Below are 17,938 nucleotides of genomic sequence, written 5' to 3' on the forward strand. Positions count from 1 at the left end.
CGGTGGAACCTGGGCCCATGCCTGGGATCTTGTGCGTAGTGCGGAGAGCAGAGCACAGCTCCATTCCTCCTCACTGTGTGACCTAGGATGTGACCTCTTCCTCTGAGCTTCATTCTAACTAGGTGTTAAAATCAAATAACAGCAGTAATTTTACCTGTAAACTTTCCGGTAAGAGCCAGTGATGATCAGAATTGTTACCACTGTTGTTGCCCAATCCCTTAAATATCATAAAAACACCTGTGTGACCCCTCGGTCTCAGACGTCAGATGAACACCTCGCAGAGAGCACACCTGTTTTGTTTCTGTCACAAACGTGGTATTAGAACTGGAAACTATGTGTACCTTGTTATAGAATTTATATGTTAGTTATGTTACTTTGGATGAAGTTAGAATTAGTAAGTGACAGTTAGAATTTTAGGTGGTGGGATGTCTAAGCAAACTGTCGATGGTGTGTCTTCATTTCTCCTTGCTTATTATAGATAATATGAGAGGAAAGAGAAAAATTAAAGAGAAAACTATTGACCAATAGTCAGTTGTTTGATAAACAAAGGAGATTTTCACATCTTCTGGAAACTCCATTAAATTAAATAAATTAAGGAACTTTAAGACACTTTTCCACATTCTAGATGCATGTCTAATACAGATTTAGATTTAAATGCACAGAGAGAACACAGAAAATGGAAATTCAGCAACAGATCAGTTTGCCAAATAGGCAGATTTAAACTACTTTGTAATTTTACCTAAATATTCAAAGAATAAACCCCAGATTCAAATAAGAAATGATAAAATTTCAATGTGTAATGACTGGTTGAGAGAAGCTTGAACTAACATTATTTTGATGAATCATACATCAATAATAAAACTTTGTCCAGTGGTCCAAATTTTCTAGCAGGTGCTTGAGTAAATAGTTTCTACCTCCCCTATCTGTGACTACTGGAAGAATCTATCATCCTCTAAAACCTAGGGACCATTAAGAACAGAGACAGAGGTTTGAATACTATGAAGTTTTGAGAGACGCAAATTACTGCCTGGACTGATTGGTGAGGATGATCTTTATAAGCCTCATCTTTGAAGAGCGTATGTGGCTTTTGTTATAATGAACAGGTAGCAACAAAGACAGTGAAGGAAAATGAAGGAGGAGGGGAACATGGTCTAAACAGAAGAACAACATAAAGATCCAGAAACTGACATCAATGAAAAGGAAGCATATGGATTACCTGAAAGAAAATTTAAAGTAAATGTTAGAAACATATTCAATGAGCTAGTGGCATCGTGCAAGAACAATGCGAGAATTTTAATAGAGATAAAACATTTAAAAGATGACTAAACAAAAATATTGATGCTGAAGAATACAATAAGTCAGATAAAATTTTTAACAGAGGATTTTGGACCAGACTAGATCAAGTAATAGAAGAAACAGTAAACTCAAAGAAAGATCATTTGAAATAGTAGAGACAGAGAAGAAAAATTTAAATGAAAGAAATAAAGAGATAAAGACTTATGAGTCAGGAAGCACAGTGAAAATGAAATTATGCATTGAGGAGTTATGCAAAGATAAGACAAAAGGGGTAGTGAAGGAAGAGGGTGAGAGAGAGACCGAGAGAGACAGAGAGAGAGGCAGGGTGAGAGAGGCAGAAAGGATTTTTAAAGAAGTCATAGCATGGAAACTTTCTAAATCTGGAGAAGCAAATATTCATCTACATCTATGAAGCTCTATACATTTTAAATAAGGTAAACCAAATGAGAAAAATCAGAGATAGTTTGAAACCACATCGCTAAAGGAAAGGTTTTTGAAAACAGGAAGAAAAAGCAGATTTGGCAGATTTCTCAGCAGAAGATTTTCAGGTCAGAATGGAGAGGAATTGCATTCGATGATGTATGGTTTAGTGATAGAGATTATATCTGAGAAATGTATTTCTAGTCAATGGCATCATTGTGCAAGTATCACAGGGAGAACTTACACAAACCTGCAAGGAATATCCTACTACACATAGACTATGTGGAATAGCACAATGTTTCCAGACAACTAACCTGTACAGCATGTTACTGCACTGAACACTGCAGGGAACGGAAAGGCCGTGGTAAGTATCTCTCTATCTAGACACATCTAAATATGGAACATCCTTAGTGAAAATTATGGTATTACAATGTTATATGGCCACAAACATATATGTGGTCTATTAATAGTTTATTGAAACATTGTTAGGTGGCCCATGACTGTATTCAAATTGCTGGGGGAAAAAGAATGAAAAACAAACAAAACTCTGCCAACCAAGAACCTTTACCATGTAAATCTTTTCATGAAATAAAGGATAGATAAGACCTTCCCCACAGAAGCAAAACCTAAAGGACTTCTTCACCGCTGGGCCTGTGATGAAGAGTCTCAACTAAGTCTGCAGAATAATGATATAGCTGCATCAGCTCCATTCTGGCCTCTGCCGTGTGACAGTTTCATGTGAATTTTCTTTCTGCTCTCTCATGCGTTTTTCTCTCAACTTCTAAGTCCATTCTCCTTTTAATTCTCAGTTTGTTGAAAAGATTCATATTTAGCTAAGAACACTAAAAATTTTGGAAAAAAATTTCATCTTAAACCCAACAAATTTAATTAACTGTCTTCACGGATGCTCATCTGTTCTTTTCTTGTTTTCCTATGGGATATGGCCCTTGTTTCTACTTCAGTCCAGTCCTTAATTCCATATGCATGAGACATCCAACCATCACACACCCAGGAACATCTTGGAGGAAGGTACCCTACCATCTGCCTCATCAGCCTTCAGGTGTACAGTGGCCATTCCTTCAGCTGTTGTATGTGCTTTAGGGCTTTCCATTTAAAAGTGTATTTCACTATCCCCCCAAATAAAGTTCCTGGACCTAGAAAAGTGATGTGTTGGGGGCATTGACAGCCAAATTTCATTGAAAGTCTCTTCTGCCCTTGGTAATTGAGGAAGACTGGGAAGAAGGGAACAAAACTCAGACCTCATGTAGCTCCTCATTTAGCAATAGATTCAGTGCAAATTTAGAAAGTTGAAGACATTGAATAATGTTGGTGTCGTTTTCTGTGGCATACTAAGGAGACAGCATAAGATGGTCAGTGGTCAGTCTCCATCCAGCTGGTACCCATTGTCCATTAGTTAGGTCTTCAGAAAAGATAAAAGACAACTTTTGTGACAAAGCCCCAGAGGCTTCATTAAAACACTTTGCCCAGAAATTGGTCAACAGGGACATGACAAGTTTTTATATCAGAGCTACATTTTTTGCCTACTTTATGCAGAAATCTGAGAGATGTGCCCAGCCTCAGTGGGCTGATTCTCCATCCAGGGGACAGTGCTAACACAGTTATGAGTTATGTGGTATTTGTCTGTCTGGGTCTTCCTAAGAAGACAACACGGAGTGGGTGGCTTAAACAACAAATATTGATTTTCTTACAATTCTGAAGTCTGAATGTTGAAGATCAAGGTGCTGGCAGGGTTGGTTCTTGGTGTTGCTTCTTCCTGGCAGGCACTGGGCCACCTTCTAATATGCTGCGTCTCCACATGGCCTCTTCTCTGTGTGCACGTGAAAAGTGAGAGGTCTCTGGTGTTTCTTCCTCTTCTTATAAAGACAGCATGTCTATTGCATTAGGTCTCACACTTCTGACCACATTTAACCTTAATTGTATCATTAAAATTGCAATATAGATCCGTTGAATTTAAGGTTTCAGCAAATGAATTTCAAAGAGGGCACAATTCAATTGATGGCACAAATCAACAGATGGTGAGAAGCATTAGAATATATATATATATATTTCTTTTTTTTTTTTTATTTCTTTTGAGACGTAGTGTCGCTCTGTCGCCCAGGCTGGAGGGCAGTGGAGCGATCACCGCTCACTGCAAGCTCCGCCTCCGGGGTTCACGCCATTCTCCTGCCTCAGCCTCCCAAGTAGCTGGGACTACAGGCGCCCGCCACCACGCCCGGCTAATGGTTTGTATTTTTAGTAGAGACGGGGTTTCACCATGGTCTCGATCTCCTGACCTTGTGATCCGCCCGCCTTGGCCTCCCAACGTGCCAGGATTACAGGTGTGAGCCACCACGCCCGGCCAGAATATATACATTTTTTAATCACTAAGGAATAATGGGCCATGCAGGAACTTGCAGGAAAGTTCCTAGTAATCGGTGAAACCTCAATTGTAAGAGGAAAATGTGCCTTCCTCCTTTCTTTTCTGGCAGAAGAATGTGAGGAAGCAGAACCACAGATATCAAAGAAAGAGGAGCCCTGGGGACAGCTGAGGTGCTGGTGAGGAGGGAGAGCACTGAGCAGATGAGGAAGCCCCGCCCTCCCTGCACCTGCTCCTGACCCGGCCTCCTGCTCTGTGGGCCCCGCGCGCCCCCTGCTGGTCCTGAGCGGCACCTGCGCCCGCCCCCTCCGCCTCCCTGCAGGGAGGTTTGTGTCTGGGCTCACACTCACCTCCCCTCACTGTGTCTCTCGCACAGTAATACACGGCCGTGTCCGCGGCGGTCACAGAGCTCAGCTTCAGGGAGAACTGGTTCTTGGATGTGTCTGTTGAAATGGTGACTCGACTCTTGAGGGAGGGGTTGTAGTAGGTGCTCCCAATACTACCAAAGATATGCCCAATCCACTCCAGCCCCTTCCCTGGGGGCTGGCGGATCCAGCTCCAGCCATAACCACCGCTGATGGAGCCACCAGAGACAGCGCAGGTGAGGGACAGGGTCTCGGAAGGCTTCACCAGTCCTGGGCCTGACTCCTGCAGCTGCAGCTGGGACAGGACCCCTGTGAGCAGAGAGACCCACAGTGAGCCCTGGGATCAGAGACAACCTCCCATATCGTCATATCTGCATCCCGAGACACTCACATCTGGGAGCTGCCACCAGGAGGAGGAAGAACCACAGGTGCTTCATGTTCTTGCACACGATGTCCGTGACTCTCAGAGAGCATTTCCCATGTGAGCAGGACCCTGAATTTAAGGAAATGTGTGGTGGTTTCCTATGGGTGCCTAAGTGAGTATTTGCATGTGGGTGGTGCCTTTGTATGGAGAGGTGAAAAGGGATGAGGGAGACCCCACTCTTTGGGGCTCACCCTGAGAGGAGGATGCTGGCTGTGCCCTCTGAGAACTCAGGTCTCTTCCTGGGGCCTCCCCTCACCAAGCCCAGAGTCCTCTTCTTCCAGGTAGGGAGATGTGCTGAAGGAGCTGGTCTGGGAGATGAGTGTGATCATGGATCAAGGACAGATTTTGGAATAGGTTCAATGCTGTTCTACCCGTGAAGATTTATGTGAAACCAACCAAACATGCAGGTTATCTAAATTGTCAAATCTCCATTCCAAAACATTAGAGCAGCAGCTAAATATGTTAGTCACAGTAAATTTATACAAACCTACATCCATGTAATGTTTATTGTAATTCAGAATATCCATCATGGTTAGAGGGAATATGTGTGTCCCAGAGAGTGCGTCATTAAAAAAAAAAAAATCTGAGCCCTTCCCTTTTGTGACCGTTTGAAATTTGGGATTCTGTCTGCAGTCTCAGGAGAAGGTAGTGGGACGTATCTCCAACTGTCTCAATGTGTGATGCTGAGAATGTGGCCTGACCTTTATATACTTCTGTGTGAATAGATGTAGATTGGGGATCACAGTGACAATTTCAGTCAAAAACTATAATAGGTCAGCACAGGAGCATAGTCTCATCATCAAGATTAGTGCAATTGCCTTTCCTGGGAACAAGAGAGGACATCTGTGAGCCCTCCCCTCTGAGAGCACAAGGAACTCTGGTTCTTCCCTGACAGGTCACACTTCTGAAACATGGCTGGAAAATGGCAGTCAAGCCCAGAGTCCTCACCCACATATTTATCATGTCAGGTACACCTGTGTCTGAAAGACTTTCTCCTTCCTTGAATTGCATGAACATACCTTAGAGTTTGCGGTATTGCAACTTGGGCATTTGACATTAGTTTGGTGAAATATATAATAAATAATTATCTCCATGGATGTGGGTAACAGGAGCGTCATCAGAAGTTGAGTGTATTTTAACTTCAGGAGAAACCTGGGCTGTCTTGTTAGGACCTGAACAAGTGAGCTGACCTGTGGGACACAGAGGGAAAGACACAGAGCCAACATCCAGAGCCAGGTGAGCTCCTGACCTACCAGGTGGTCTCTGGACATTTTGTTTAAACAGATCGAGAAAGACCTTCCTCACCTTCAGGAGAATTATGAACATTGAGGGAAATTGAGATAAATTTTTATTTACAAAGAATAATTCATAGGCTTGTAGACATCTATGTGGGTGTGTACAGGATTGCTAGGATATGCTCATACACAGAACAGAAGAAATAATTCTATTTCATGGAAAGAAAAGCAATGAGCTTCTGAATTGGTAGGTATTCTTTGCCACAAATGTGTCAGGTCACTAGATCATGTTATGATGCTGGAGGTAACACTTCCCAACCTTGTCCTGGAGACAAAATGCAAAAGAGTAAAGATTCAAATGAGATTCCTTTGAAAAATACAAGTAATGAACAGACCAAAACAAATGAATCGTTATGTAAAGAGTGCTAATGAAATGAAACAATAAATTCCATGTTGAGGGGATAGGGAAGTTCCATCTGACAGCTCATTTTCACCTTTATGGGTACAGAGTGCCCCCTGCAGCCCAGCTCCCACCCTGAAGGGAGGTTTCTGTCTGAGCTCTGTGAGTGAGCTGGAGTCATTGTGAGCCATTCAGAAAAGTAGTTGATTCTACTTCTTCAAACGGGAATTTAAACCATCAACTCCTCAGCTTAGCCAGTCTATTTTTGTTACTTTGCGTGACCCTTGGGAATGCTCTCACCATTTCTTTCATAATGGGAGTTCACTGTGCCATGAAGGTAACAGGAAGATGTGTAAATTTAAAATCTGGGTACATAGACTGCTGAATTATCAAAGCCTGGAGCCAATCACCTTCTGTCATCTTGCTTAATTAGTTGTGAATTTGTTTTCAGTTGTTTAGTTCAAGTTCCCAAAACTCACTTTCTGATAAAATAGTCACATACGATAATCTTGAGATATTAAAATGAAAAACAATCACTAATTTCAAAATGAACCCGACTTCCAGGAGAGATGAAAATTCCTTTGTGGTGAAGGGTGTGAAGGTGGAGACATGGTTGAATACTGATGTTGTGTTCACAATTGTATTATTTTAATTAGGGAACTTCTGTACATCCCTTATACTTATTAGAAACTCCCATTGAGAACCTTGATCTAACGCAATTAGTTGATGGGTCACAAAAAAAAAAAAGAAAAAAAAAAAAAGAAGCTGAAGGTTATTGAGCAGGAATTGGTATTACAACTTTAGCTTTCCTTTAGAACACATTCCTCTACCTGATGTGAAATTAGCCCAGGTGCACTGATGAGCGTTTTACAGTTAACCAAAGCCCAGGAAATGGGCACTCGTGTATGGAGCAGGGCATGGCCTGAGATGCTTTGCAAACAAAGTGGCTTCTCACGTCTTCTGGAAAACCCATCCAAATGGGCAAGGTAGGGATCTCTTAGGCGCACCCGTCTATCCCACATTCATGGCTAATATAACAGTGGAAGTTGATGCAAAATGAGATCATATGGAAGATACAGAAACTGCTGCACCACTGCCTCAGCTCAGCACAGCTACCTCTTCCCTCAGGGCTTCTGACTCTCTCAGGATATGGGTTTCCACACTATGGCTCTCATACAGTAATGCACGGCCATGTCCTCAGCCTTTAGGCTGCTGATCTGCAGATGCGCCGTGCTGACAGAGGTGTCCATGGAGAAGACAAATCATCCTGTTTAGCCCTGGGCATACATTGGGTTCCCAGTGTTGATGTTCATCCATCCCATCCACTCAAGCCCTTCTCCAGGGACCTGTCTCACCCAATTCATACCATAGGTGGTAAAGCTGTAACCAGAAGCCTTGCAGAAAACCTTCACTGAGGCCACAGGCTGCTTCACCTCAGGCCCAAACTGCACCAGCTGCACCTGGGAGTGGGCACCGGTGGAGAGGACACAGGATTGCGGGAAGTCTCACTTGACTGGCCTGGTTTCTCTGTCACCCCTGGGACTGGGGAGCCCCTTAACTTTTGCTGCTGCCACCAAGAAGAGGATCCTGTGGGTCCTGTCCACGGTAGGGTGTGGTCACGAGGAGGGGTGTGGTTGTTGGGTGATGCTTTCAGGGCACAGAGTTATCTGTATTAACCTCAGTGATTTGCATATTCCTGAAGGATGCTATTTAATAGCCCAATTTCTGACCCAGTATGAGAAAGAGCAAACACATGACACATGGACGGCACAATTGTAGAAGCTGAGAGTTCAAGCTGTAATCCTGTTAGAGGCCATGCGTCCCCTACACTTCCCTGAACTCTGTATTGACAGAGCTTCCCCCACTGGAGAACAAGCTCCCGCAGGTCTTGCACCTCACTTTCAACCCACATTTGAATGAATCAGGGGCAAGTTGGACCAGTTCTAGTCCTTAATATGTGAATGCGTTATTTTGGGAATGAGTGTGTCTGTCCAAAAATTGCACTGATTTAAAAGAAAGGAGCTCTTCCTGACCTCCAGCTGCTTACTATTAAGATAACTAGCAGAGTTTGAAATCCCCATTTTGAAAGTGGTTCTCATTACAACATCCAGTTTGATCAATGCTCACAATTGAATGGAATATTTATGCAAACATCAGAAGTCCTTGTGAAATACTTATATGAGATATTTTTAAAGGAAGTCCGGGGCCCTGAGAGGAACCCCTCCCCAGCCTCCTGTGAACCTGCTCTGGGGCAGGAGCCTGTGCTGGGTTTATCCTGAGCGCCCCCTGCAGCCCAGTCCCTACCCAGCAGGAGGGTTTCTGTCTGAGCTTACAGAGTATATTCCTACCAGTGTCTCTAGTCCAATATAAAGTGGCTGTGCCCTGGTTCAGAATTTTCCTTAAGTGACACAATACGTTTCTCACACCATCTTTTGAAATACTGAATTGGTCTTCAGAAACCCAGAGAACTGTACAGGGAGACCCGAAGAAAAGATCTCATGTATCACTGGGGAGCCCTTTCCTGGAGTTCCAGAGGCACTGAATCATTTGACATATGGTGAACCCAAAAACTCTTCAGGGATTTGGGGGGGACTCGTATTTCTTTTAGGGTCCTGCAGTTGATTATTGCACCTGAGAATACCTGCAGGTGCATGTGCACGTGGATAGAAGGCCAATTCAACTCTAGTATTCAAATAATAGACACACACACACATATACACACACACACATTATGGCTAATTTTTACATTAATCGGCCCTGTGCTTTTCCTTTTTTTTCCTAGTATCCATGTCAAGGAAAGCACTCCCTACACTGGCACTAAGGCTGAGTATGTGTCTATTTTCTGCAAACAGCAGTAAAGAAAACAGAATACAAGTGGACACCTGGGAAGTGCATGCACATTGCATTCACCTGGTCTCACTTTCGAACTCTGCAGTTGCCCCATGAAAAGTAAATTTGAGGCCAATGAGAGTGAAATCATTTCCTTGGTGCTGAAGTTGCTGTTGTCAGAGGCTTCAAAATGCTCTATTTTCCTGAACACTTGTTATCCTATTTACCTCTTCGGATAGAGTTTGTGCATTGCTACACTCATATTTAATCCATATTGACTAAACTGGTGAGACGTAATGTGTGGAACACGGAAGCATTACCTGTTTTTACATATGAATCTTAATGCTGTAGTGATCTTCTTTCTCTGGACCGTGCCAGATACAGGAAGTCTCCAGGTGTGAAGCTGATTTTTGCTCTTTTCTCGATGGAACATCACAGGAAAATTTTCATAAATGTGCCCCTTTTGGCTAATTGTAGCCATTTTCATGATAAAGGAAGGCTGCTGGGTATGGGATTGTAATGGGGATGGATTACCTGTCCCCACACACATAAGGATGTAAAAATGGGTTGTCTGCCTGAAGAAGGTTTCAGTGTTTTTATCAGAGATTCGGTCTCCTGGTAATACAGCCATGCAGGGATCTAGGTGGATTCTCACCCTGAGAACCTGGAGGTTCCTAGAGGAAAGGGCGATAAGAGTATGGGGGTGTGGGGTTCCCAGGATCTCTCAGCCTCATGCTAGTCCGCATATGCTCTTTGTGTTTATTTAGTTCAGTTTTTCATATAACAAATCACACAGCTAGGCTCATTTAAGTTATCCACACTCAGGCCATATAGGACCAGCAGCTGAATATAATAATCACATTAAACTCAGGCAAATCTGGGCCCAATCTAATCTTTACCATAGCTCAGAATACCTATAATGACTCACTTAAATTGGAGATTATTTTTTCCTTGAAAGAACTGTAAGGGTTGCTGTGGAGCCTCTGTGGGTTGGGGTTGGATTTTTTTGAATCAGTCTGTCATGCAGGGTATTCTGAGTGATGTAGACCTTTACACTTAGATGGCAGTCATTCCTAGTGACATGGAAATGGCTGGCAGCCCTCAATTCTGGTAATTCCTTTGGTTCACCTGAGTGTCTACAAGAATCCGATGAACCTCAGGACTCTTCTTCATGGATGACTCTGAAGATTGTCAGTCAACTCAATGCTAGACAGGGAGCTAATGGAGGATTCTCAGTCCACTGATACATTGGGCCAGCAACTTAGAAAACATCCAAAAATGAAACATTTTTGTCAATGCCAATCAATATTAAATTCAAGAGTCAGGATTTTCAGTAAACTGGAGCGTAAAATTTTCATGATTCTTGACAAAGGGATCTCAAACTTCATGGTATGCAAAAGAAATGAGCTCATCATGGTTAGGCAGAAGCTTCTTTTCCTAGGACGTTAGTCTTTCAAACTAAAGCAACAGAGAAGTGGTTTCCTAAAATCTTGTGAACTCCAGCCACGAAACTCCAAAAATTCTCCAGTCAATTTTTTGGTTCATGTCTTACAACTCAAGAAGCAATGAAAAAATCTGCAAAATTGGAAGCCTACTTCAACAGAGATAACTTTCCCTAATTGAAAAATAGACCAGTATTCATAAAGAGACACTTTTTCATGGGACCTACAACGTACACAGATTTCTGTGACCTGAAGAAGTTTCCCTAAGAGAATCATCCTCTAGACATCTATGTATGCAAAACACACTGTGTATATTTGTGTATGATTAATCTGTACAAGCCCTTGGCATATTAAACAAACCTCATGTTAAATGTGATAACTTTATACCTTTCTGTGAACTCACACTTTACTGGTTTCAAAAGTTCATTGCCCTTGTGATGCAGCAGTAGGTGCCTTTGAGAACGTGCTGATGCTTCAAGTGAACACGTTCTAGATCCTCACTTGACTTCATGGTTTCATATTTAGAACTGACATGTCTGTGAATGAAAACCCACCATTTTTATCCAACTGAGTTTCATCCTATAATATTCTGAACCTTGCCAACAGCCTCCATCATGCATGCTTCAAATCTTTTGCTTTTAAGGGAATAAGGGAGAAAATTCATCCTGCTTTAAGGTGAGAAGCTTTATTGACTTCTATCATATTTATTAGAAACTCTCATTGAGAGCCATGATCAAACCTTTTTTGTTTTTGCATCATGCCTCAAAACTGAAAGTGTTTTTCATAGTGGCTATATACTCTATATTTTCACAATTATGGAAAGCATTATAAAAGGTCCTAATGAATTAAAACTAGAAATATTATATGACCAGAAATTCTGCTTCTAGAAATAAACCCAAAGCAGATGCAATTACCACCTTGTTAAGATATCTGAATCCTATGTTTATGGAAACACTATTAATAACAACCAAGATATGGAAACAATCTGAGTGTCAGTAGATAGACAAATAGATAAAGACAATGTTGTATGTATACATAGTAGAATACTATTTAATCTTATAAAAGAAGAAGATGCTGCCATTTTCCACAAGATGGATTGAATCCCATAACTATTAACAGGGCACGCCGTCCATTCTAGCTCCTTCCTAGGGGATGGCAGATCCTTATTCAGCAGTAAACCCTGGCTGTGATGGGAAGTAGACTTTTATGAACTCTTGAATTTTTCAGCATAAGACATCAGTGTCTTAAAATATTCTGTGGTGTCTGCATGTGATAAAGTGGGGTCTAATATTAGAGGTAAAATTAAAAGTGCAGGGGACTTCTAGACACCAAGTCATAGGATGATCTTGGCTGTGTACTTGAGGGTCTGGGCCATAGGTCATACATATTAGTTGGAGTACTTTTGACAAAAGATGTTGCAGGTGTATGAGTTTCTTGAGCTGACCAGAGAGTGCACAGGTGAGGCAGAGGGTCACTGAGGCACTTCCAGTCTGGGACTGACCCCTGTAGCTGCTCCCACGACAGGACACTTAGAGATATAGAGACTCAGTCCCTGTCAGTCACATGCAGTCACAACCATCCCTATAGGCCACGTCTGACATCTGAAACACTCAACTTGAGAGCAGTCACTGGGCAAAGGAGAAGACATAACAGTGGCATCTTCTTCATGAACACAACTCTGCATTCCTCTCAGACCTTCACCTTTTCTAAGGAGAAAGTGATTAGCTTTTCCATTCCCAATGTTGACTCTGTCTGAGAGCTTGAAGAAAAATCTTGATGTGGCACAGCTTTTTGTTTATAAGAGAGAGGGACTGAGGTCAGACTCCCCTGTATTTGAAAGTTTCATTGTTGTCTTTCTTTCTGGCTGAATTGAAGCACTGCCTTGCCAAAAACTACAGCCATTAAGGTTGATGAAAACTTCTTGATTCTGATATTTCAACTAGGGACATATGAACTTCCATATCGATTGACTCACGCAAATCTCAGGAGAATAATTACAAAATAACTCTCTAACTCATGAGTATTACTCCAATACTATGCTGTTTTTACTGCCAACAATCTTCTGGGAGTGTTGACGAATAAATAAATAGTAAATTCTATTTTTAAATTAAAATTATCAAAACCTTCAGAAATCCTCGAACACCCTCTGCCAAAGGTACTGCCACTACTGCGTGTGACCTCTAGTTCACTCCCTCAGGGACTCAGGCATAATTACCCTATGACTTAATATCTGAAGGTCCATGGATTATTTGTTCTACCTCTCATATGAGACTCTACTATGTTACATGCAGAACAAAATATTTTAAGAGATTGATATTTGCTGTATTAGTCTGTTTTCACACTGCTAATAAAGACACACACGAGACTGGGTAATTTATAGAGGAAAAAGATTAATGGACTTACAGTTACACATGGCTTGAGAGGCCTCAACATCATGGTGGAAGGCAAGGAGGAGTAAGTTATATCTTACATGGAGATGACAGCAACAAAGAGCAGACAGGGAAACTCCCGTTTTTCAAAACCATCGGATCTCATGAGAGTCATCCACTATCAAAAGAACAGCACAAGGAAGAACTCCCTCCATGATTTAATCACCTCCCACTGGGTTTCTCCCATGACATGTGGGAATTGTGGGAGATACAATTCTAGATGAGATTTGAGCAGGACACAGACAAACCATATGATTCCACCCCTGGCCGCTCTCAAATCTAATGTCCTTACATTTCAAAACCATGCGTGACTTTCCAACAGCACCCTTAAGTCTTCACTCATTGGAGCCATAACTCAAAAGTTCACAGCCCATGGTCTCTTCTGAGATGAGGCAAGTCCCTTCCATCTATGAGCCTGTAAAATTTAAAAAAGATCCAGTTCGTTCCTAGATACAATGAGAGTTCAGGCATTGTGTAAATACAGCCATTCCAAATGGGAGAAATTGGCCCAAACTGCAGACCTCATGCAAGTCTGAAATCCAGCTGGGCAGTCAAATCTTAACTTTCCAAAATAATCTTCTTTGACTCTGTGTCTCAAATCCAGGTTACCTGATGCAACAGGGGGGTTCCCATGGTCTTGGGCAGTTCTGTCCCTGTGACTTTGCAGGGCACAGTCTCCCTCCTGGCTACATTCATGAGTTGACATTGAGTGTCTGTGCCTTTTCCAGGCACACGGTGCAAGCTCCCAGTGGATCTAGCATTCTGGGTTGTGGAGGACGGTGGCTTTCTTTGTACAGCTGCACTAGGTGGTGCCCCAGTAGGGACTCTGTGTGGGATTTCTGACCCCACATTTCCCTGTCGCACTGGGACTAAAGGCACGTGCCACAACACCTGGCTAATTTTTGTATTTTTAGTAGACATGGTGTTTTACCATGTTGGCAAGACTGGTCTTGAACTCTTAACCTCAAGTCATCTGCCTGCCTAAGCCTCCCAAAGTGCTGGGATTACAGTGCTCGGCCAAAGTTAATACAACTATGTAATTTAACGATGTATTAAAAATCCCATGGTCATACAAACACACATACATACACAACATCCCAGCAAAGACACATACATGTGCCCTTGCAAAAGTGAATGTATATCTAAAAACCAAAACAACACACCTATTTGTTTTATGTTATTCTAATTATTTAGTTGAGTTTAAATTGTGTTTGCAGTTTGAGTTTGTAGTGCAAAATAATTCTTTTCTACATGTATGTCTGCCTATACCAACATTAAAAAGACAAATATATTTAAATATATGTTTTGGTAAAAATGTATGTAAATGCCATTCTTGTCAAATATGTCACTTAAATGTGTAATGGAATTTATTTTAAATATCATTCTGTTTTTAATAAATTGAATAATAAGATGAACATCACCTTTAAAATTGTATTACATTATTTGTTGAATTTACATTGTAGTTTTCAAAGTAGGCAGGAAAAATTGTTTTATTTCAAAATTTTTGAAAGAAATCTTTTTTGTCATAAATATTCAGTACAAACTCTAGTCTTTATTTGCCAGTATTCCTTTAAAATAGAGAAGATGCAGCAAAATGAAACTGAACACAGCCCATGCTTTTCAGGACTCACTCACAATGGCATCTTCCTAGAGGGTGGTCCAAGCACATGGGGATTTAGATTTCATCATCACAGCACAAGTGAGCCCCAGGGCTGAGCACACAGAGGGCAGCAGGAGCTGAAGAGCCCACTCTGGTACTTAGGGAAGGGAGGGGATGGGATGAGGGTGATGTCTGCAGGACCCTAGAAAACAGTGAGGAGGGCAGAGAGTCTGCAGGTAGATGAGCATGTTCTAAGGAGAACAATTATCCTCCTAAACTTTGTTGGTTTCAGGGATTATGAAGAAAAGGGAACTGATTAACCAGACTTGGAGGACAGAAAGTAAAGGGACTTTCTTTATTCTGCGTGGAGACTGAAGAAGAAAAAAGACTTTCAAAGAAAAAGGGAAGATAGAGAAATAATCTGACAAACAGAACACCTGAAGCAAACCAAAGGGGAGAACAAGAGCATTTAAAGTGGTGTCTCATTTCCAAAAACAGCACATGAAAATAAAAGAAACAAATCACCATGCATATGCTGAGTTAAAGTTAGAAAATACATACAATTGTTTGACTGTTACATCACAACAACACAAAGCTCTATTCATTGAAACAGTTCGTATTGAGGATATGCACTTTTAAGAAAGTGTCTCATTCTCTCAACCAGGCTGGAGTGCAGTCGCACAATCGCAGTTCACTGCAGCATCAACCTCCCACGCTTAAGAGATCCCCCCGCCTCAGCCTTTCAAGTAGCTGATTCCCGAGGTAGCACCACATCTAGCTATTTTTTATTGATGTTTGTTTGTTTTGTATAGAAAAGATCTCACTGTGTTACCAGGCTGTCGTAAAACTTCTGAGCTCAAGTGATCTGCCTGCCTCAGCCTCCCAAAGTGCTGGGATTACAGGTGTGATTTTAAAAATTGTACTATTTTAAAGATAGTATCATTTTACATAAATAAAATATACAAATAACCTATTTTCAAATTGTCCTGAGAGATCATTGCCAGTATTACTTGGAAAAATCTGCGCATTAAAAGTTGAATTAAATCTCTGTTCTAAGGTAATGTTTTGTAGGTAAAAGAAATCATGGATTTACAAAGAAGAAATGGTGAGAGATGCTGGGAAAGACTTTTGCTTGACCAGGTCAGGAATCACCAAGATTTAAAAGGAAACCACAGCCTCTCAGGCTCCTGTGGGGAGCTGCCTCCTAAGAGAACCCTCAGGTACTGAGCAGCCCCTGGTGGTCCTGAGCGCCCCCTGGTGTCCTGAGCGCCCCTTGGTGTTCCTGAGCGCCCCCTAGTGTCCTGAGCACCCGCCTCGTGGTCCTGAGAGCGCCCCCTCTTGGTCCTGAGCGCCCCCTGATGTCCTGAGCACCTGTGGTGGGTCTGAGCATCCTCAGGTGTCCTGAGAGCCTCCTGGTGGTCCTGACTGCCTCTTTGTGGTTATGAGGAGCATCTACAATGCAATTCCCTCCTGTCTTCCTGCAGAGGTTTTCGTGTCTCGGCTCACACAGATGTTCCCTCTCCTTTGTCCCTCACAATAATACAAGGCCTTGTCCTTGGCTTTCAGGTTGGTCAGTGTAAGGTAGACTGTAGTTGAAAGGGTGTCACTTGGGATTGTTAATTTATTTGTACTCATGGAGAGTATCTGAGAACTCCGACTTGATCACTCACTGTTGCCACCCACACCAATCCCTGTCATGAAGCCTGCTGGACCAAGCTCATGCTGCAGCTGGTAAAGGTGAAATCAGAGGCTTTTCAGGAGAGTCTCAGTGAACTGCTGGGCTGTACAATTTTCCCCCTCTGAATCCATCAATAAACTTCACACAGGACTCCCACAAACACAGAGGAAATGGAAGAAAAGTCTCATCTGGAGCAACCACAGCTGTACCTGATTCATAAGGGACCCTAATACTGAGAGTGATGAGAAGGGAAGCCCAGATCAGTGCAGACCCCATGGTGTGAACACTGCAAAAGGGCACAGACATGGGGTGGCTCCTCGCCAGGGCCTGAAGGAACAGGGGATGAGCTGCCTTTCATGAGGGGGGGAGGGGACACATTTCCACGTCTTTCTTTTTGTGATCATGAGCGCACCACGCAGTATTGCTCATCCAACCTTTGTGTCTCCATTTCAGGGAGGGCAGGGTCAAAGATTCCTGTGTCTGGATGCACAGGGTTAATCTGCCCATTACTCTTTCTTATTCTCTAGTATGGACAGTGTTCAGGTATCTTCATAGTAGCAAACATTATCAAAAAATATGTCCAGTAAGAACATAAAAATACACTTCCAGAGAAAAGGGATACCTTTCTCACAAAACAGCTCAATATTGGATATATGTGCTTGTGTAAGGAAACAGTCAATGTGGAAATGTGTGTATTTATCTGGCTGAAGAGTTCACATGGAGACATGTTTGCTTGTCTGAGACAAGAGTCCACATGAGGAAATGTCTGTTTCCTGAGGAAAGAGTAGATGTAAGGGCATATGTGGTAGTCTGAGGAAAGAGTCCATGTGGGGCCATGTGTGTTTGTCTGAGGGAAGAATCCACATGAGGAAAGGTGTGTTTGTCTGACAGAAGAGCCCACATGCTGACAGGTGTGTGTACCCATCTGAGGGTAAATGCCCATTCAGGGACAGTGCATGCCTGACATGTGTTGAAGCTTGTGGAAAATCTTTCTCAACCAAGGAAACAAAAGAATCCTATGGGTTATTTTCTTGTCAGAAGGAAAAAAACCTGGATCATATAGAAAATTGATTTTTTTATTAAAGGTCGTTAGTGAATGGAAATGTCTTATATGTAAATGCGGAAAATTTCTTCATTCTTTGTTGCATGTGTCTCATGATATCCCCACCCTCACAAATAAGTTATTAGATAATTTTAGACAGTCTGTGCTTAATCCTGGAATAATGAACTGCTAAATTTTTTTTACAAAAATTGTATATATTTAGGTTTATATTTTCTGTCACAACAGTATGAGCTTAGCCAAATTAATTCTGCCATGTCTTAACCATCGTATGTCACTAAAAATAATTTTACTCTTCTTAACCAGTGCCATTTTTACTTATTTTATACCCACTCTCTAAATTGCTTGAATATGCTTTATATGTTTACCTGACTGTAGTTTTG

General features: G+C 42.0%; 1 gene segment (V, D, J or C); it reads right to left on the reverse strand.

The window, feature by feature from the left end:
* Positions 1-4,153: 4,153 nt before the first annotated feature.
* On the reverse strand, positions 4,154-5,275 carry LOC114679698 (immunoglobulin heavy variable 4-30-2-like). The segment is given in 2 exon segments: positions 4,154-4,767; positions 4,850-5,275. Coding segments are annotated over 2 exon segments (579 nt in total).
* Positions 5,276-17,938: the final 12,663 nt, after the last annotated feature.

This window comes from Macaca mulatta, chromosome 7, assembly GCF_049350105.2.
Source record: "Macaca mulatta isolate MMU2019108-1 chromosome 7, T2T-MMU8v2.0, whole genome shotgun sequence".
NCBI classification, from domain to species: Eukaryota; Metazoa; Chordata; class Mammalia; order Primates; family Cercopithecidae; genus Macaca; species Macaca mulatta.